Source organism: Poecilia latipinna, unplaced genomic scaffold, assembly GCF_001443285.1.
Source record: "Poecilia latipinna isolate Pla-1442-1.1 unplaced genomic scaffold, P_latipinna-1.0 Scaffold3418, whole genome shotgun sequence".
Classification (NCBI taxonomy): Eukaryota; Metazoa; Chordata; class Actinopteri; order Cyprinodontiformes; family Poeciliidae; genus Poecilia; species Poecilia latipinna.
Window position 1 is genome coordinate 27,362 of NW_015116034.1, and position 20,767 is coordinate 48,128.

General features: G+C 41.3%; 2 protein-coding genes across 6 annotated transcripts in view; one reads left to right on the forward strand and one right to left on the reverse strand.

The window, feature by feature from the left end:
* The window catches only part of gabpa (GA binding protein transcription factor subunit alpha), a 13,529-nt gene extending 10,924 nt beyond the window's left edge, over nt 1–2,605 (forward strand). For all 4 annotated transcript variants that reach the window (XM_015023805.1, XM_015023804.1, XM_015023808.1 and 1 more), the window contains one exon: nt 440–2,605. In XM_015023805.1, the coding sequence (XP_014879291.1) occupies nt 440–659 (220 nt within the window). In that variant the 3' untranslated portion in view covers nt 660–2,605. The remainder of the gene's footprint in view (nt 1–439) is intronic.
* A 363-nt stretch (nt 2,606–2,968) lies between these two features.
* LOC106940919 (amyloid beta A4 protein-like) lies at nt 2,969–20,551 on the reverse strand. 2 transcript variants are annotated; one of them, XM_015023802.1, is made up of 18 exons: nt 20,284–20,551; nt 15,983–16,150; nt 15,725–15,854; nt 15,521–15,633; nt 14,581–14,771; nt 14,274–14,500; nt 13,957–14,124; nt 11,298–11,431; nt 11,141–11,215; nt 10,356–10,514; nt 9,586–9,714; nt 9,387–9,486; nt 7,416–7,483; nt 6,950–7,088; nt 5,493–5,546; nt 4,541–4,632; nt 3,906–4,052; nt 2,969–3,785 (listed from the first exon to the last, which is right to left on the reverse strand). In XM_015023802.1, exons 1-18 carry the CDS (start codon nt 20,341–20,343, stop codon nt 3,684–3,686), a joined length of 2,256 nt encoding a protein of 751 aa, XP_014879288.1. In that variant the 5' UTR covers nt 20,344–20,551; the 3' UTR covers nt 2,969–3,683. The 2 variants fall into 2 exon arrangements, with proteins under 2 accessions (XP_014879288.1, XP_014879289.1); XM_015023803.1 differs by lacking the exon at nt 13,957–14,124 and having other exon boundaries at nt 20,284–20,548.
* Nucleotides 20,552–20,767: the final 216 nt, after the last annotated feature.

Sequence of the window (20,767 nt, forward strand, 5' to 3'; positions counted from 1 at the left end):
TTACATAAGTTACATACTGCTTTAAGGCAGTATGTAACTTTAAGGCAGTTACATACTGCCTTAAAGCTGCAGTATGTAACTTTAATAAAAAGTTTTTTTTTTTTTTTTACTTTTTTAACAGCTTTATTTATACTGTTGTGACAGTTTAATTTTTAATTTTTGACTGTGAATTTTTGACAATTCACAGTCAAAAACAACCAATCAGAGCCAGAAGGGAGATTTTAGCGCTCTCATCACAGGTAGCACTGGGAGAAAGCTGAGGAACTCGTTTTTGTTTTTTTCCCCCCATAGATTATTTGTCTTATACTGTCATTATAACAGTTATGTAAAATATACTTTTTTAAAATAAAAGTTATATACTGCAGCTTTAAAAATAGAGTGCACACTATTTTTTTTTTTTTTTTTTTACTAATTATCAACTTTGCCTGTTGCGGTTCAGGTACTACTACGACGGGGACATGATCAGCAAAGTGCAGGGCAAGCGCTTCGTCTACAAGTTTGTGTGCGACCTGAGGACTCTGATTGGCTATAGCGCCGCCGAGCTCAACAGCCTGGTGACGGAGTGCGAGCAGAAGAAACTGGCTCGCATTCAGATGCACGGCCTCGGACAGCCCATCACCACAGTCACGCTGGCCACCACACTGGACAAGGACAGCTGAAGGAGGCCGCGGCGCTGGCTGGAAATCATGCGTCCCTTTAGACACAAAGCTGATCCCCGATCAGTATGTGGCTTTAAAAAAAAAACTTTGTTGTATACACAGTTAAATTCAGCTTAGACTGAGGCAGGTGATGTATTTTTTAGCTTTTCACTAACTCTACCCAACAGAGGCGAGCTCAGGATGAGGAAAGAATGTGTTTATAATTGCAGATTGTCGTGTGCATGGCTGAATGAGTGACTGAAACTGCTAGTAGAGGCTCGGTGTTGTGCGCTCCTTGTCTGTAATCCACTGTATATACAAATATGTCATGGTTTTTGATAGCCACGAAGGCAAGTGTATTTTCATAAGACCCATTTTGTATTTTATTTAGTGCGTTTCCCTGAAGTGCTGGACCCTTTTGTGTCCACTAGGGGGGAATAAAGTAACAAACATTTTCTATCAAGGTTGTGTGAACTGTAAATCTTTTCCAGATAATCCCACCCCCACTTATGCTCCACAAAAGAAAAAAAAAAAAAAAAAAAAAGCCACAGTCATATGTACATTCAAAATTTATTCATGGAATGGGGGAGTGTAGAAAGCTTTTCTGACTTTAAGCAAATGTTTCAAACCACACACAAAAGGAAGGTCACTAAACCAATGAAGAGGGGGAAAAAGCATTTAATTAAACATTCACCTGATTTAAGAGCTTCAGTTGGTGTCTGTACATTTGCAGAGGTGATATGTGTTGTATTTTCATAATGCAATATATGCATGTCACATTCATGGTAACTATTATAATAACTTAAGGGGAGTTGAACACGTCTCTCGCTTCGAGGAGCATTACAACAGATATGCAAGGAAAGAAACGTTACAGCACTGTACATGTATACACAGCAGATGTAGAAAAATAGAAAGGGTTGATTTGGTGAAGGAATGTTTGTGGTGTAAATACAGAACCGTCTGGAGAACATCTGAGCACTTTCCAGTAAGTACTGCCCCTCGCTAATGTCTGATTAACAACTCCTGCTCTGTACAATATTGCTGCCAGATCGGAAACAAAAGGGGTCGATGTGAGGAGTTGGGGGAGAGGAGGGGGACTTTTAGACGAGGACAAAACAGCAGACAACTGGAAACCACCATTTCAGCGGCTCAACAAACCCAGATTCTCCGTCGGCCAAGTATTTACAATCAAGATATTAGTTAAATCATGAATGATATGCTTTACTAAAAACAAAAACAGCTTTCTAAAGCTTAACATGAAAGGGGGACAGCTCAGGATCCAGAAGCGAGGTTCTGTTCGAGGTTCGAAGCAGTTACTATCTTACTAGCGGTACATCACTGTTTTTACGGTTTGTGTCTTCATGTAGTATCAATCCAGGTGATTTGATCCTCGAGGCTTAAAGCAACTCCAAAACTTTAAAAAACATCAACAGCGTAAGAAAAATAGTGCAAAATGCTAATTTTTAAACTGCCTCACTTGTCTGACCAGAAAAGCTTTTACACGTTCCACTCTCAGGACGCGTTTCACACAGGAAGGTCATCGGTGGCGCACCGCCTCCAATATCCACCTCTGAGGTAAATAATCAATCGCTTTTGTAGAAATACCCACCGACTGCAAATGTGACTATGGCTCAAATATGTACAGTATAAATAAATAATAGTCAAATACATGATTTTCTCACAGCAGGTTTAAAAGCATAAACATATTTTTACTGCTGAATTAAATTGCATTTTTACCCTCCTAATATTACAGATGCAGACACATAAGCAGCTCAGAGTTTCTCCTTGCTGCTGTGGCTGGTGCTTTGTTCATATTAGTCAATTTAAAGAGTAAAACTTGATATTTTCACATGTTTTTTTATTCAGATTTCTTCCGAGACCTTTGCTGTGCGTGTAACAACGCTCGCACGACTCACACGCAGCATGGCGGGTTAGAGTGAGGTGAACACTAAATTATCCGCAGCAGGTAAGATAGTAACTGCTTACGATCTTTCCACAGAACCTCGTTGTAAAATCCTGGACCACCCCTTCAATCTTCGTTCTAAAACAAAAGAAGAAATCACAAAGTGCGGCGACAGTCGGCATCAAAATTAACGCTATTCATATTTGGTGATAATAGCCAGGCTTCGGAAATGACGAGTGCATAGAAACGCAAACAGTAACACGATCTTCTTCCTTTCAGATTCTAGTAGACTTCATATTTCACACGAGGAGAGAGCATTTGGCCCATGCAGCTAACGCAACAGTGAAGCATGGAGATGAGTGGACTTCAATTAAAGCAAGTCTGTGCGACGACAAAGCAGAACATATTCTCAATACTTTTTTTTTTTCTCCTTCATATCACAAGATCACAAAGTTGACACTAGAAATATACAATCCTGCTAAAATATCTAAGAGGGAGGTCCGCTCTCAGGACATCCGCATACTTCGATAAATGCCATGCACTACATGTACTTACAGCTAATCTCTGGCTTATTATATTACACATGAAAAAAAAAACATTAAATATAATCAGCTTTTATTATATTTTGATTGAGGATATATTTTTTTCTTTGTTTTCTGCTTTTTATGTAAAACCTGCCTGAAACACTTCAGTCATGCGGCAAGGAGCTCTAAGAGCCCCGTCCTGTTATCTGAGGGCAGATGATGATGTCATATAAACACAAAGGTATTTCCTGTACAAACACCACGAGGAGTTGTGATTGGCTGAAACGTGCAGGTAAACCGGGGTACCTTTGTCTGCTTCAGGGGTGGGTGAGTGGGGAGGGGGGGGGATTTTTTAGCTCTGTACAATCAAGCAAAAAAAAAAAAAAAAAAGATTAAAAAGATATTCGTTCCATGCCAGCATCCTTTGGCCCAAACCCCTGACTGAGACATGCAAAAGATTGATCTTTTCTGTTCGCAACGTTAAAAACCAGCTTTGACCAGCCGCCCTCGTGGTCCCTGCAGGGGCTGAGGGCAAGGGATCAGAATGGAAGAGAGCGCGACGGTGACCGTGTGGAGCCGGGCGGGGCACACCTGAAGGACACGTCAGCCAGCGGTCCCTCAGTTCTGCATCTGCTCGAAGAATTTGTAGGTCGGGTTCTCGTAGCCGTTCTGCTGCATCTTGGCCAGATGACGCTCCTCGGGAGTCACTGCTGCGTCCACCTTCAACAGATCAAAAAATTTAATGAATAAATAAATAAATCACGGGGGGGAAAAAAGGGAGTTTATGAAGGAGGAAGTTTATAGAGTATCACGTCATGTAGGTTTTAGCCTTTTTTTTACCTCGATTACACCGTGATGGATGGAGGTGTATTGCTTCTTTCTCAACATCACCAAAGTAATGACGATGACTGTCGCTATGACGACCCCTCCAACCATGAGCCCGATGATGGCGCCCTTGTTGGACCCCACGTCCTCAGCAAAAAACACCTACAGATGAGATGCATCAGTCAGGACTATTTATCAGTACAATAAAAGGGACTAAATGCTATAAACATTCTTAATTTTGCAGCATTTAAACAGCTTTCTTGTATCTGGTAAAGTGACATTTAAAAAGTCTTTTCGGTATGGATGCATGGTTGCAATCTTTGCTATCATAGGATATATAAAAGGTTTTGCCAAAAGATAAAGATTTTTTTTTTCAATAACAATAGAGTTTCTACCCCTTTATTCATTTCTTTGGTATAATTTTTCAGAGAGCTCAGTTTTTCCAGCCCCTGAATTTATGATGGATGGATCTGGCAGAGCACAAAAGAGAGAAAAAAAGTCTAGAAATCTGAATGTGTTCATTTTAGGTTTTATTTATTTTTAAATTTTAATCCAGACCAGGAAAAGGCTCAATCCGGGTTCCAGACTGCGCCTGAACCCTGTTCTAAACTACTCTGGGAGGAGGGAATGACCCGCTTGGCGATCCCTACCAGTTTTTGATGGTAAACCTCGTATCCAGCGCTCTGCCTCTCTTCGGTGTCCATCCGCACCTCTGGCATCTCTTCTGGCTTCAAGGCAGAAACTGAAATCAGACAAATCAACCTAATTTGAAAACAGAAAGTTTCACTAGCAGTGCTTTGTCACACACCTCCTTACAGAAAAAAGAAACTCACAAGGCAACAACATAATGATTGACAAGACTGGTTTTATAGCTTGAAAGGGACAAAAAAAATCCCTTCAAGCCCAGCAGTTAAATATTTTCGATTCTCAAGATATGAATGCAGTGAGGGCACATGAGCAGGTACTTTCCTGGACAAACAATGCGATGAATCTGATAGGCTGAAATATGCACATAAATATGGGTCCTTTGTCCGACCGGTCTGAGTGGAAACTATTTCCAAACAAATTAAAAAGGATCAGAAAGACTTGGCTCCAAGCCAGTTGCATTTCTTTTGTTCTTATTATGTCTAGTAAAAACACGGTGAGAAACAGAGAGGGAAAGTAAAATCCAATCTCAGTTTTTCATTATAAAACTAGAGACAATGGGCCTTTTTAACTATAACATGCTTTTTTATGCCTGCACATCGTAGTCAGCAGCATTTTACAGCTAAAAAAAAAGAAGAAAAAAAAGAAAAGAAAAACACTTTAGTTATGCAACATTTTCCATGATTTTTTTTTCTTTTCAGTTGTGGGAAAATATGACATTGAGATTCATGTTGGTACCAGAATAAAAAAACAAAAAAGAATCCATAAAATGAGAATTACCCGTATCTGTGCGAAGTAAAACAGCAGTTCACCAAAAAGTTGTTGAGATATTTTAGTTCAGAACAGGTGAACAAATCCCTAAAATAATGATTGGTAAAATATTTACGTGTTTTAAACTTTTTTTTTAAAATTTTTTTTAAAGAAATCAAAAAGGGTGTTGCAAACACAGATACATACCAGGTCGTGTCGGGAGTCCTCTGTCTGGATTGGGACGAGCATCGACAGGCTCAACTGCAGAGAAAGAGCAAAAAAAAAACAACAACAATGTTGAATAAGACTAAACTGGATTCCTGATAGCGGTGGTGGGTTCTCTACTGTCTGTGACTTTATTCAAGTTTCACCCTCAGGGAATCATGTGGTTTGTAACAATTACAACCTGCTTTCATGTATGCAACTAGCCACTCTAAATTACAGGCGGTTCGCGTGATACGTTGAGCTAATGAATCTGGGTTTTCCATAATAAACAAACAGTTTTACAAAGACGCTGAAAGCGAAAGAGGGACGGCATTGGCGACAGCCGCTCAGACATTTGTTTGTGTGGGAGAGAGCTGCTGAGACGAGTAATGACACCTAAACACCCGAGCAGGTCATGCAATACTAATGAAATGTAGCTGCTTTTCAAAGATACTGAATGTAACCCTTGTGTTTACAAATGGGGTCCAGCTGACCCCACACCCGTATCATTTGTATCATTTGCCTCAGTCCTCGCATGCACAAGGGTTGAAGTACAGTATTTGCCGGACTATAAGGCGCACTAAAAGCCTTAAATTTTCTAAAAAATCAGCAGTGCGCCTTATAATCCGGTGCGCCTTATGTGTGCAATGAACTCCAAAATCTGTCCCTGACACAGAGACGTAAAGTGTACAGTAAGTACGCCAGCAGCGATAAACCAATCAGAGAATTGTTTTCCGAGTTCTGCAGCATACACCTCCGGTAAAGACCAGATAGGTTTTTCCACGCATCACCGTCCCTGTTCATCTGCGATGCCATGCACACCCATCTCACTGCTACTGTGAAAAAGGAAGTGAAGCAAACTGATTCAGAGTTTCCAGGAGGATTAACCAAAGAACTCCAGCCGCTGGACATTGGTGTAAACAGGGAGTTCAAAAAGAAGTTGCGAGCGGCGTGGGAGTGATGGATGACAGACTGCGAACACACGTTTACTAAGACGGGGAGACGGCGCCAGGCGAGTTACGCCACCATGTGTGAGTGGATTGTGGATGCCTGGGCTAATGTATCTGCCTTTCGAAAGCCGACATGATTGCTGAACAGCCACCTGGCAACGAGACTGACTCCGACAATGATGAGAGGGAACCTGGCATGTTTGATGGTGAGATCGCCCAGGTGTTCAATTCAGATTCAGAAGAGGAGGACTTTGATGGATTTGTGGAAGAAAAATAAAAAATAATTTGAGTATTGTTACATAGTCGAATAAAGTTAATCTAAACTTACTGTTTTGATTTTGTTACCTTTTTTTTGTTGTTGTTGACCGTATGTTTTAGCATGCGTCTTATAATCCGGTGCGCCTTATAGTCCGGAAAATACAGTAGTCCAATTTTTTTTTCTTTTTAATTAAAGAGGTTCACCATTCACAGATTTTACTTCAACTAGACCCCCTTTACGTTAAGCATTACCGTGGTTCTCAGTGTTTGGCTGGTTGAAGCTCTCCGGGTGAATGAAGCCCAGTCCGTCCAGGCCGGGTTCCATGGGAGCAGAGCTGTAGGCCTGATCTGGCATCAGCGCGTCGTTGCCATAGCTCACCCTGCCGTCCACCTGCGGACGCAGAGGGACGTTGATCAGGACGCGTCAGATTGAAAGGCTTTCCAAATCTGATGAGTTGTCCCCAAAAAGACCGAGTTGCAAGACTCAGTCGATGGTCTTAAGAGCCAGAATTACACAAAAACACGGAATAAATTCTCCTAAATCTGTGATCCCCACAGTCTGATAGATTTGTTTGGAGCTCAGCTTTTATTTTTTGCGCCACGTCAGCATTTAAAGTTTCCTTGTGCTTCGTGACTTTGTCCCAACTGTCATATTGTTTGGCTTTAACGCTATTTATACATGCAGGAGACATATGTGAGTGGGAGCAGCCTGACTCACCCGCCCGTCGCTCTGCAGGGAAGAGACTTGCTGAGACAGCTCAGACTGGACTCTCTGCACTATAATCGCTGGAAGGGAAAGAAACAAAGTGAGCGTGGAAGGCAGAGACAGTGGGAGTGGGTAAATGAGTGAAAGCAGTTAGCATGACGGCGCCATGCTAACTGAACTGAACTTAGAGTTGCCTTACAGCAGGCAATAGGATGTAAAATGACCTAAATTCAGATTCTTTCATCCTGACAATTTGTCAATGTAACATCAATATTTAAAAAGATATAATGTCTTATTGTTGCTGTAGGGTTAGGATGACCTCTTTGCTCTCCAAAGAAAACGTCTAATAAATTAGTGATGGCAATGGGAATCTAACATTGGATTCATTCTCTGTCCTTACCAAATCTCCCACACGCGCCACATATGGCGCGCCTGATTCATCCACCGCCTCAAACTTTCATAAACCTCCTCGCAAAGTGATTAATCCATCCATGTGCAGCACAGTGTTGTCTCAATGTCTTTATGCGGCAAGTCAATCACATACTGTGGCACAATTTTAACACAGTTGAACTCTTAAATTATATGACTGCCAGTTCACTATTTTTATATTGGACTCCAGTTGATTAAGCACAGGGAACCAGCATAATCCTGTATCAGTGAGAGCAGAACTAGTTTTTTTTTTTTTTTTTTTTCTGGTTGTACGGTGAAAAGATAATGTTGCGTAAGTTGGCACCTAATCACTTCCGAATCTGATAAACTGCCTCTCTTAAGATTTGTTTTTACATCTTATTGCAACCACAAGGTAGCTCAAACCACTGAGTCAATACTTGCTACTCATCTGTAGCTGTGAGTCATTTGGGGTTTATCTCGACTGGCTTTACTCTTCTGGAGGCTGATGTCTTCCTCCCTACTTAGCTCAAACTCGGTGAGATTGGATGGAGAAACTCTGAGCACTGGCACAGATTTTGAATTGGTTTTGAGGGCTGGGCTTTGCCTAGGCCAGGGGTATCAAACTCCAGTCCTCAAGGGCCAGTGTCCTGCAGTTTTTAGATGTGCCACAGGTACAAAACACTGGAATGAAATGCCTTAATTACCTCCTCCTTGTGTAGATCGGTTCTCCTGAGCCTTGCTAATGACCCAATTATTCTGTTCAGGTGTGGTGCAGCAGAGGCACAGCTAAAAGTTGCAGGGCAGAGGCCCTCCAGGACTGGAGTTTGACACCTGTGATCTAGGCCATTTGAACACAAGAATGTGTTGATCTTATCCATTCCATTCTATTGTAGTGCTGGCTGTCTGTTTACAGGTTATTGTCCAGCTGGAAACTGAACTGGAAACAGCTTCAATGTAGAAGAAATCTTCTCCACAACACGATGCTGCCACCACTGTGTTTCATGGTTCAGTATTTTGAACAGAGGCAAAAAAAAAAAAAAAAGTTAATGTTGGTCTCTTCTGACCAGAGCAGCCTGTGGTTTGTGGCGTCTCCTTCAAACAGAGAAGGAAAGCCTTTTCATAAAAGCCTGATTTGTGGCCTGTATGACTTACATTTGTCCAGTTGAGCTGTGGATGTCTACAGCATGTCATGTCTTGGTGTGTTGACTGTGATCCCGTAGTCTTAGCGTTTTCTGATTATGGACTGTGAGATTTTTATTTGTAAAAACCTTTAAAAAGCAAGTATCTAATCCATGGCTACTTCCTACTTTGAGTTTCTATCACCTGAAATCGGTCTAACAACCTTCTCATGGTATCTAGATTTCCACTGATTTAAAACAAAGCTAAGTCGTCAAATCTCCGCCGACTGCAATAAGAGTCTTTTTTTTTTTTTTTTTGCTTGGGATTAGCGTCATGTTAGTTTTAGAATTAGGCTTGCAGCTAATTACTGCAAACAGTCAGTAAAAAAAATATGTGTTCTCCTAACAAATCTCTTTAAGTGCAGAGGATTTGTGTGACAAAGTGAGTCCAGACACCGTCATTAGGAACACTTACCAACTTGTTTTTGGATCTCAGTGGCCACACTGGGCACCTTGTAGAGCAGACCTAGAGACTGATTCATCCTCTCCTCAATCACACGAAGGTGAGTCAGAACCTAAGGGTCAAAAGGTGAAAATAGAGGTCAGAGTCAAAACTCTTGAAAGTAAAGATATCCTACTTTTACTTGGTGGTTGTGGTGTATAGGTTTCAGCACCTGAGGGCGGATCTGAGCGGCCTTCTTGGGGTCGACGGTGCGGACGTGTTCGTAGTGTTTCAGTGTGTGCTGCCTGTCCTTCTGTTCTGCACGGACGTACTTCTTCAGCAGGCTCAGCACCTGTCGCGGCTGTCGGTGACACCAGCCATTAAACGTGTACGTGTTTCGTGCCAATTCTTGATTAGTAGGGTACAAACGGGAACTCTACACTCGGATGCAGTATCTTTTAAAAAGCATTCACATTCCTGAGACTTTTACACATATTGTCACATTACAACCACAAACCTCAGTTCATTTAATTGGGATTTTGTGAACTAAAATTTAGCAGAGGCATTCCCTGCCACTGCTGAAAAGAAATTTTCCCACAGCATAATGCTGTCACCACCGTGTGTCTCTGTGGGGATGGTGTGTCTGAGCGATAACTTTACTTTCAGTCACACAGAATGATTTGCTTGTAAACTATGATATTTAATTTTTGGCCTCATCTAACCTGAGCATCTTCTTCCACATGCTTCCCATCCTAAAACCGTGAATGGCTTTAAAGGGATTTCAATTAAGAGTACACAAATGCACGCCACACTTTTGAGATATTCACTTTCTTTTTACTACTGCAGTGATGCACGACGTTTGTTTTGGCCCATCAAATAAATACCTAATAAAACATGTGGAAGTTTGTGGTTGTGAGATGGGACGATGACACGTGATTACGTTTACAGGAAAGTCTACTTAAAATGTGGTTCTGTAGGTGTGATGTGAACTTGCAAAAGTACCCGAGGTGGATTAGCCTGAAGGGCGCTGAGATAATTTTCCAGAGCCAGGCGCCTGCGGCTGTTGAGCAGGGCCTCCACCCGGGCCATGTGTGTCTCCACCAGCTGCTGCCGCTCCTCTGCAGCCTCCTGCTCCAGGGCTTCCACCTTCTCCTGGAAGTGCTGCGTGCACGAAACGTTTCAGAAACCCAGTCAGTTGGTGTCAGGGTTTCTGCAGGTTTCACCAACTCAAATTTAAGAGGCTTTAAGATCTTTTAAAAAGACCATTATGAATTGAATTTAAGACCTATACCTCCATAGAAATGAACAGATTTTGTCCAGCCAACTGGCGGTAAATTTACACTGATCTGTGATAGATGCAGAAAGGCTTGGTAGCTAGTAAGGGTATATTAGCAGACAGTAAGTGGTCGCATAAATCACCTTGAGTCACAGGAAGTAAGGGTGCACCGACAAATCGGCCAAGGTTTCGTTAATTTTGGGAGATCGGTGATCGGTCGATAATTATATGTGAAGCCGATCTTATCCATCGATCTAATCTATCTCGACAGTAGTCTAACATGTTTTGTTCTACCACGAGAAAGTTTTAACTGCCTGTTGACAACTCAGTGGCTTTCTTTCTATGTTTAGCAACATTTCAGACAAAAACACCAGTATTTGCCAAAGTCGGAATCGGCAGGTCAGGCTTTTTAAAGATCAGTAATCGGCCAGAAAACTGCAATCAGTTTACCGATTTTACCTGACAAAAAAACTTTGCTTTCATTTCACGGAAACAAACACTTGAGTCCCACCTGAATTACAGCTTTCTTATCTGAACGAGGAAGGTTCTTCACTTGTCTCTCCGCCTCCTCCCACTCCCTCATCACCTGAGAATCAACAAATTTACGATTACATTCCTTGGGACAAGAACGATCCATGTGTGGGTGTTTCAGATGTAAAGTCACGCACCTGAGACATTTTTTCACGGTGTTTGGCCTCAAGGCTTTCTTTGGCTTTTCGGAAATCCGTGTGCTCGTTGTCATCCCCGGGCGATTCGAGGTACTGATCCACTGCATCCGGGGGGCTGGGCGCTATGGTGGGCACTGAATGGGGAGGGGAAATGAGAGGAATGAATCCAGAGCGGACTGTGTACTGTATACAAAAGATGGCGCGAGAAGTTAGGGGGAAAGGCATAATTTGTTTTCACTGATAAGCAGTTAGTCACATAAAAGCAGTTATATAAACATCCAGAAGTGTTTCACAATCTAGTAACTGACACAAAGGCTATGACAAGACATGAAGTGATAAGATTTCTAAAAAAAATTAATAATCTTTGGGCTTCTTGCAGACAAGCTGCAACACGCTGACTCAAGATCAGGGCAAACTGCGCCAACAGTTCTTTCGCTCACAGCTTCTTTCAGCTATGAGCCCTCAGCTGACACAGACAGACAGAGAGTAACAACTGTAAAGAGCAAAGCATGCAGACACATGAGTCGAAACGCATGCAGACGCAGACAAGACCTCTTTGTCTTCATGCTGGAAGAAGAGTTAGTAATTTAGGTCAGCAATAATTACATGACATGGATTTAAATATAAATCGTGTCTGTCAAAAGGGCTCTATCCTTGATTGACCCACTGCTTCCTTTTTACGCAACGTCTTAGCACTGTTCTCCGACTTTGGGGTTCAAATGTCAAAAGCCCAACTGCTGACTGTGTTTTAAAGACAAAACAGTTATAAAATAATACACTTGGTAAAAGGTGATATTATTCTATAAAACAAAACAAAAAAAAATAAAGAATTTAACAGCTGCAATCATCGGTTGTTTATCCTTCATCTCATAACATTCCGAGCAAAACTATAACTTTCCATATGCTTTTAAATGAATAAAACGTTAATGTTATTGTGATGCACACACTGAAGTTAACATTTTTTTTCCCCCTTCATTTAACATTTTTTCTAATTCAGCCAGATAAAAGCACATAAAGTCAAAAGCAGTTATATAGACATCCAGAAGTATTTCACAACCTGGGCCTAAAAGAATTTTCCTGCCCTGAAACTAATAAAGTGACGTAAAGAGGGGTGTCTGTTAGATTTCCTTCCCAAGGTCAGGTTGTTCCTGCTGATATTACCACCTTTATGCTTTTCTTAAAGACACCCAAGGCTAAATAATTAACCCACGCTCCCAAATAAAAACCTGAAAGCAGTCAAACGGCTCTTTTACGTTGTCGCAATTACTTCTATTACAGGGTTGGTTTCGGCATCTATTACAAAACTCAGCTGAAGACACCCACAGCTGGTCTGCTGTCTGTCATTTTGTGCGACACACACCCAGGAGCTGAGCAGCAGGAAGATTGTCTTTAAATCGCAGCCTGCTTTTTTTTTTGTGTGTGTGTGTGTGTGTACCTGCCTTGTAAGCCTGTGCACGTTATTTTGTTTATTTAAGCAATATGGGTTTTCCCAGAGAATCAATAGGATTGTCCACCCTTTTCAAATACATTCACAATGAAAAAGGCCCTCCAGCCTGGAACACCCAGACACAAAGACGTGGGGCGGAAAAAAACAGTTCAACTTTATAGATGGCTTTATAGGAGATGTAAATGGGATGCGGTCTGATTTTATTGCGTTTGGAAGGCTTTATGGAACTGTTACATATGATCATACGTTGTACAATTGAAGAATCATTTAAATGACTTCTTTCTGAATGATCATGTTACAGTGAATCGCAGAGATTTTCTTTTTTCAAGTTGTGATATTTTGTGACCCTGTGGGCTGAAGTTATTTCTAATTTTCAATCCAATAGCATTCCAACAATAGGGTTCAATATCCAAGTTTGGGTAAAAAAAAAAAAAAAAAAAAAAAAGTCAATATTTGTTAAGTGTTTTGTTTGAAAAAGAGATGTAATATTTTAACTCTGGGTCTTATAGAGTCTTCAGGGTGAAGGAGAATAATAAAAACAGCAGCAGAAACAGCAGTCAGATTTTATAAACAATACATTGTATACAGCAGCACAACAGCTAAGTTTTGCTTTATGTTTTTATCTACGCATCATCATCTGGAACTGTAATGCAAGTAGGTTATGAGTCAAACAACCAACAATTCAAAAAGCAAACAAACTAGCATTGGCCTAGCACTTCAGACAAATGAAAATAATGCATTGCCAGAAAAACTGGCAAGGAGAACAAGGGAGAGATTGCAGCAGGAGGAGTGTCTGCTGAGTGAGTGAGTGTAATGCGATGAAATGTGGTGTCTTATTTCGACAATTATGGGAAAATTAAGAACGTCTCAGTTAACTGGATGAGAATCACGTGTCGGCGTGTCACGTGTTGTAAAATCTCAAAATTTTAACTGAGCTGACTTCAGCTGAACTAAAAGATTAAGATTAATCCCCTTAGATTAGTTGGCATAAAAGAAAAAGAATGCAGACAGGCGTGACGGACGATGGCATTTCATGCTCAACACAAGACAAGGCTATACAGAGTCAGAGCTCTGAGTGGTTAGGAGGGATCAGAGCGACTATAGAGTACTTGAATAAGAGGAAACAGATGGTCAGCAGCGGCAGCCTGAGGACAGGGATCAGGCCGGTGAGGTGGACACTTCGTGGTCCGGCTCCAGTCAGGAAGGACTTACACGAGCTGCTACACACAGCCAGGCAGTACTCCTCCGAATTAAAGTTATTCCTGTTGCCCCCGCAGCCCCCGAAAAGGAAGGGAGCACAGCGGCCCTTTTTGGGGACGAAGTACCAACGTTCCAGCATGGCGTGACACGGGCCTGAATCGGCGCGGGCCCAGCACACCGCTGAGGTTACGTACACACACACGCACGCACACACACAGGCACATTGGAACAAACGTCAAAGCAGGAATGGAGCTTCTGAATGTGATGGAAAACGTCAAAATGAAATAAAGTGGATCAACAGGGAGGAGGCGCCCAGCCTCAGGCCTCACCTCGCACAACTTCCTCAACAGATTCAGTGGTGGTCGTGGTGGTGGTCGTCATGGCGACGCTGGAGCTGCGCTCGTCGCTATCCCGCTCATCGATGACGTCGTCGTCGTCTTCCTCATCATCCTCATCTCCGTCTCCGTCCTCGTCCCTTTCGAAAGCGTCTTCCTCCTCGTCCTCGTCTTCCTCGTCCTCGGCGGCGGCCGGCTGCGTGTCCGCCGGGCGCGTCATGCTGCCGACGGAGGAGCCGAGTCAGTGTTTGCGTGGGCAGACGGGTGCAGATGTGTGCAGGTGAGCGCCGATGTGATGTACCTGTTGTCAGAATATTCGTTCTCGGCTGCGCCCCACCAGACGTCAGACTCCTCCTCGTTTTGTTCCGCGCTGTCCGACTTGCGCTCTTCCTCCGCCGGGCAGCACACAAACTCCACGCCTCGGAAACGATCAATGCCGCACGGCAACAGCATCCCGTAGTCGTGGAGATTCATTGAGCGGTCTCCACAAGACTGAATAAAAGAAGTCTTCAGTTAGTGAGCTGCATAAAACGGCGTCCAAAAGCCACACCACATAAACCTGAATTAAGGTTTCTGTAGCTTTTACCGATTGACATTTAAGACTTTCTAAGACTTTTTTTTAAGACCACTGTGAATGGAACTTAAGACCAGTATCGCCGAAGAAATCTACAATCTTCGTCCAGCCAGCTGGGTAAATTTGCACTCACCCATGATAGAGGCAAAAAAGCTAACTAGGGAGCTAGCAGGGTACATTAGCAGCAAGTCACATAATGCAATAAAGGTGCCTGACAGAAATGTCCCATGAGAAAAATACATAGAATAAATTAGATTAAACAGTCCTTTCAAGACAAAATTTAAGACTTATGGTTAACATATTTAGTGCAGACTTACATTCTTCTAATAAATTTAAGACATTTTAAGGCCTTAACTTTAGATACATGAATTCAAGACTTTTTAAGGATGTGCAGACACTTTGTGGATACGTTCTAAAAGCCAGTTGTGACATTTAAGCCTGCATGAGGTTATGATTTCAACATTGCTTAAATAATTCAGTAAGTGACATACAACAGAATGTAAAAATTTTTTTTCAAAAAGATAAGGGGCACGCATATCAGCAGGACAGTGGCGGAGTAAGTCTGAAACTGATAAAAGTACAGGCTGGGTGAAAAAAAGCCAAAACGAGATAAGATAAGTGACGATAAACCGTGTGAAGCCCGGCAGCGCCTGCTGTCCATCCTCACCTCCTTGGCTACAGTGTGCCAGTGCAGGTGACTCTCACACTTGTTCATCTGCTCCTGGTGCAGGAACTTGCACTTGTCGGGAACCAGCAGGGCGTCGCTGACAAACTCCCCGACTGCAACACAGTCATGAGGTTACCGTTGGACACTCATCTCTTCAAACATCATCCCTCAGCTACCCACAGCTGCAGCAACCCAGCTGCTTACCCAGGCAGCGGTACGGCACCACGATGTGTGTGTGACTCCAGCACTGCTTGCGACCCTTCTTGCACCAGTTGGGAATGCTGATGGGTTGGTTGGCCTCGACAACATTTGTGATCTGTAGATCTGGGTACACCTGATTAAAGAAATGTGATTTTAAAGCATTTTATATGCCATTATTTGCATTTCTGTTCTTTATGTGGGATCTCTGTTCATCCTCCTCTCTGTTCCCAGTCTATCTGTAGTGACATTCTGTCTCAGTACCTCTTGGCAGTACTGCAGGATGCCCTCCTTGATGCCAATGCAGCTCTTGGTGCCAGATGGGTCAGACTCCCATTTCCCAGTCTGTACGTTGATGTGCATGTTCAACTTCCCACAGAACATGGCCACCTGAGGCTCAGTTAGCAAACCCACAGAGTCGTCCATGGGCACCTGAGTGAGAAAGATGGCAGCAGTGAAAAACCACTGAGAATTAATAAGTATTAATACTTTGAGCTACAATAAGCTGGTTGCTAAGTGCTCACACCATTCAACTCTTTGGATGCAATTTCATAATTTGCCATTGCTGCGGACACACCTGCCATTAAATATGGAGAATTAAATTAACTGTAAATAATTTATTTAAATTATTTAAATTCTCAAGAAATTCTTGAGATTTGCTTATTTGCATCCTATAACTAAAGCCAGAGTTTGCAGACAGTTTACAAACAATAAAAACAGTTGGAATGGTCTAACCAGAATGTAACAGAAGATTTATGAGAGGATGAAGAATGATAGATAGTCCGATCAATTTGGAGATCTTCTGCAAGTTAGAGTGGGCAAATATTACCAAGTATAGTAGAGGACTGGATGCTTAAACTGAATCAAAAGGTGCGTCAAGAAAGCCTTAGTGAAATGATTTAAACTAGATTATGGCACGTTTTTCTATTTTTTCATAAGCTTACATTTTACAGACTTGTTTTTTGTTTTTGTTTTTTCAGCCGAATTGTACAGGATACATATTTATCAATGGAAATGGAAGACATTTCTCAGCCAAGAAAAATTAAGTCCTTTGTTCTTTGGAACCTGGGCACCCAAGAGATAAAAATCATAACAAAAACACGGGAAGATGGTATTTTTTGTTATGGCTATCTTAGAACCTTCAAAATTGGAGAAAGTGAAAGTAGACAACAACAAAGCAGCACTGCTCCACAGGGCTTTAGCAGACAGCAGCGAACAAAAAGGACAATCAGCACAATCATGAGTAAATAAACTATTCTATCCATTTACAGACCACCAAATGTGTGAAATGATTGCGTTCATTTTGAGTGTTACTTTCCGGACCTCACAAATCTGGCAAAACATTCCTATCTATGCTTATGCATAGATAGGAATGCAAAACATGTTTTTTATTTGCAGCTCTAATCAAACGTGAGAGGCAAGTTGCATAACGTCGGTCACTGAATCGAATGTGTGTGGTCCAAGTTCATATTTTACAGTTTATATTTGTTTTCATCTGCCAATAACTCCAGCATTCAATGCTAAGCTGTCTATTGTATGCTGTACAGCATAATGGCTTTCAAGTAAGAATCCTAAAGCATCTGTAAACACTGAAATGTAATGTCAACAAAATTCCCCTGCCTTATTTGCACAAATACAACTTGTCAGACTGGCTTTTGCATATAGCCAAACAACAAAGGGTGGCGGTTAAGGAGCGGCAACCTTTGAAAGTTGAAGAAGTTATGTTCAGTAACAGCTTTTGTTGTGTTTGTAGTAGTTTTCCACTGAGTGCCTTCTTAAAAATATCAAAAATAATAAGCCAACCATTGAAATGAGGTGGTGCAATTGGATTACAAAAATCAAAACACATTCCCGAGCCTAGCTGCCACAAAGCATCTATATATGTTGTATAATGGTAACGAGCAAAATTAAAAACAGTAACTCTTCTTGAGTCACACCTGATACACATAAGATGTTCATCCTTTTTTTTGTGTCTTTTTTTTATTACTTTTTTTTTTAAGACATTCTTGTTGTGAGCTTTTTCAGAAGAGTGATTTATTTTTCTTTCACTTTGCTTTGTTAGCTGTTGAACTGCTCTGAGTTATCCAAGCATATGAACACCTAAGTTGAAGATACCGGTACTTTATCTGTACAAATACACAAAACAAATTTGTTCAAAGGCATTTGTCAAAGTTATTAAAAATACTATGAACACACAGTTTGATACACATTAAATAGCATTTGTACCATCAACAACATGATTTTTAGATGGCTCAGCACAGAAGCTACAGCAGACTGTTAACTGAGTGATGATGAAAGACACGTCTCCTCTCCGGAAAATACTTATCTTCTGACATACTATTACTTTCAGGTCTGACTATCTACTTGCTTGATTTTAACAATTGCACAGCAACATTATGTTATCATAATGAGGCTACAGACTTCATTGATAAAATGACAACAAAAAAATGACAAAGTCTAAGAAAAAGCCTTCAGAAAGCTTGGGCCCAGCAGGTTTCTCACATTGCAGAAATCATCTAGTATGTTTTATAAAATTTTATTATTGCTTTTATTTAAGAAAACTGAAAAGCAAAAACTACTTCTAATTACACCTGGTTATAAGGATTAAATGCAATATTAATTTATTGTTTTTTTTCTTGGGAAGCTGACATGCTTAGGCACAATGCTAAGCATTGTGCCTAAGCCACTCATGGCTGGTTGATTAGCCGAGCTACCTGCTCAGGGACAGCCAGGTAGCGTTGACTGCACATGCTACCTAACAGACATGCTGCTAACTGTAGCTTTAAGATGGTACTACCTTAGCACTCCAGTATTTTCAACACCATCACTTTGGTTGGCCTTTTCTTCACCCATAGTGATATTATGGCTTCCAATAAATACACAAATAATGTTCATATGTTTTTGATTTAGGTTCATTGGAGACATAGTGTTATATCCACTACTAGAAAAACAGTCACGTTTAATATTTTCATCTTAAGATTTTTGAAGCTGGTTTTATCTGATGGTTTCAGATAAAAAATGTCAGTTTCTTAATCACTTTAATAGATTATCATACTTCCCTACTAAAAGAATTTCTACTGCATTAAACAATACATCTGACTAACTGGCATAGAGACACTGAGAGAATGGTGCTTGCATACAATTAGTATTTCAGTTAATAGTTCTTTGCAATGCTGATATTTAATACTGTAATGCGGCAATAACCATAAATCCATAATATAATGTAGAGCCTCACTATGGAGACACTTTACAGTATAAGGTGTTCTGTCCTTGTGCCATTTTTTGTTGTTTTTGTGAAGAAAGCCTTTGGCTTCAAATGAAGTTTTACAAAGTTTTTGTTTCTCTTCATAGCCTTACATCTAGTAAACTGTTGGATTAATGTAGTAATAACTATGCATATGTTGGACCTAAGTGGAGACACCATTAATAAATATTTTAATAAACACAATACAAGATTTCCCGTTTTAAAGAACACTTAAAATGGTCAGTTTTTAGAATGAAAAATGAGAATTTTGCTTTAAGTGCAGGCATTTTATACTGAGTGATATTTAGGCTGTTACTTAGTGGGTTGAAATAGAAGTAAATCTTAAACTTCACTCCACAATAGAGAGTTTGAGACCCTAAATGTGTATTACTCAAAAATTACATCAGAAATGTCATGTTAACTCTGGTAATGTACGGTGTAGGCATGCAGGCCTGGGCAGAGCAGCATCTCTGGTCCAGCACAGCAGCAGCAGCAGCAGCACAGGAGCTACAGGCGCCATCTTGCTGAGTGAAACTAATCGGTCTGCATCTTTTTTCCATTCTCCTCAGCAGTTTACCACTAGCCCGCAGCTATCGCACAATAGCTTTGGTAAAACCCTCCATGCTGTTTATAGTAAAGGCTGGATATTTCCAAATAAAAGTGAAATGTCCGTCGTGTCGTGTAACCTTCAAAAGACCAAACTGACGTAGAAATCTTGTTTTTTTTGTTTTTTTTTCTTAGCAGAAGCCAAAGCTGTTATTAAAGTTTATAGAATAAAGCTAGCAGACGTTAGCTGACTTGAGCCCTGCATCTGAATATGTTTGAGAAAAATAACCTTTATTAAGGAAGATTTATGAGCGGATTCCAAAAATATTTCGAACCAGATTAAAAACATCCAACATGGCAACAAAGACCTAGCTGTCAATCCCTGACATCTAACGGTAGGCCTGGACTTTGATGTGACTGTTTATCCTACGCAGTAAATCTGTGTGCTCTAACAGGCCTGTTATCGAGATGAGCCCCTGATAAAAGATCTTATAAATGCTTAGAAGAAATCATTTTGTAAGCTTAAATATAAGTGGATACCGTTTATTAGTATAATTAGTATAATAAACCGTGTTACATCTGTCAGATAAGTAAGGCAACCTGTATTATTTATACAGTCTACGATTTAGCCGTTACATCTACGTTATAGCCGTTATTTTAATGCGCCACATCGGTTCCACCGTTTCTATCGACAGGCCCGCCGCAGCCTATCGGAGCCTGGGAACAGCTCGCCAACACCCCGCCACAGGCTGCGGTTTCTCCGCTATATGCTCACCTCAGATGAAAGCGTCAAGGTCGCCACCAGTAAGAGCAGAAACGCCGTGTGCTCCCCCATACCGGCCTCCTGATATCTAGCACCACCGTCGTGACCACGGATTGTGTCGCTTGGATTAAAAAAGAAACGTTTAAAGAGATTTAAACGTGTCAGCCGAGGCTCTCCGATCCCGGTGATCCTTCCCTGTTTCTCCCGGAGGTGGCGGTGGTGTAAAGCTGGAGATTGTGTCGGGATTGGAGCAGGGAGGGGGGCTGCATTACATGTTTGTGTGAAGCCGATCTGAGCAATAATTTTCCGTCTGCAGAAAATCTTACAGGGAAAACATTATTTCTTACTTTTGGAAGGAGTTTTATGTAGATTTAAAACGAATGATGGAGACAACCATCAGAGAAACCTGTCAATCAGTGGATAAGCGATCTGTGTATTTTTTCATAATGAAAAGTTTAGGGTTTGAACGATCAGCTTAATATGGAGCCCCAAGCGT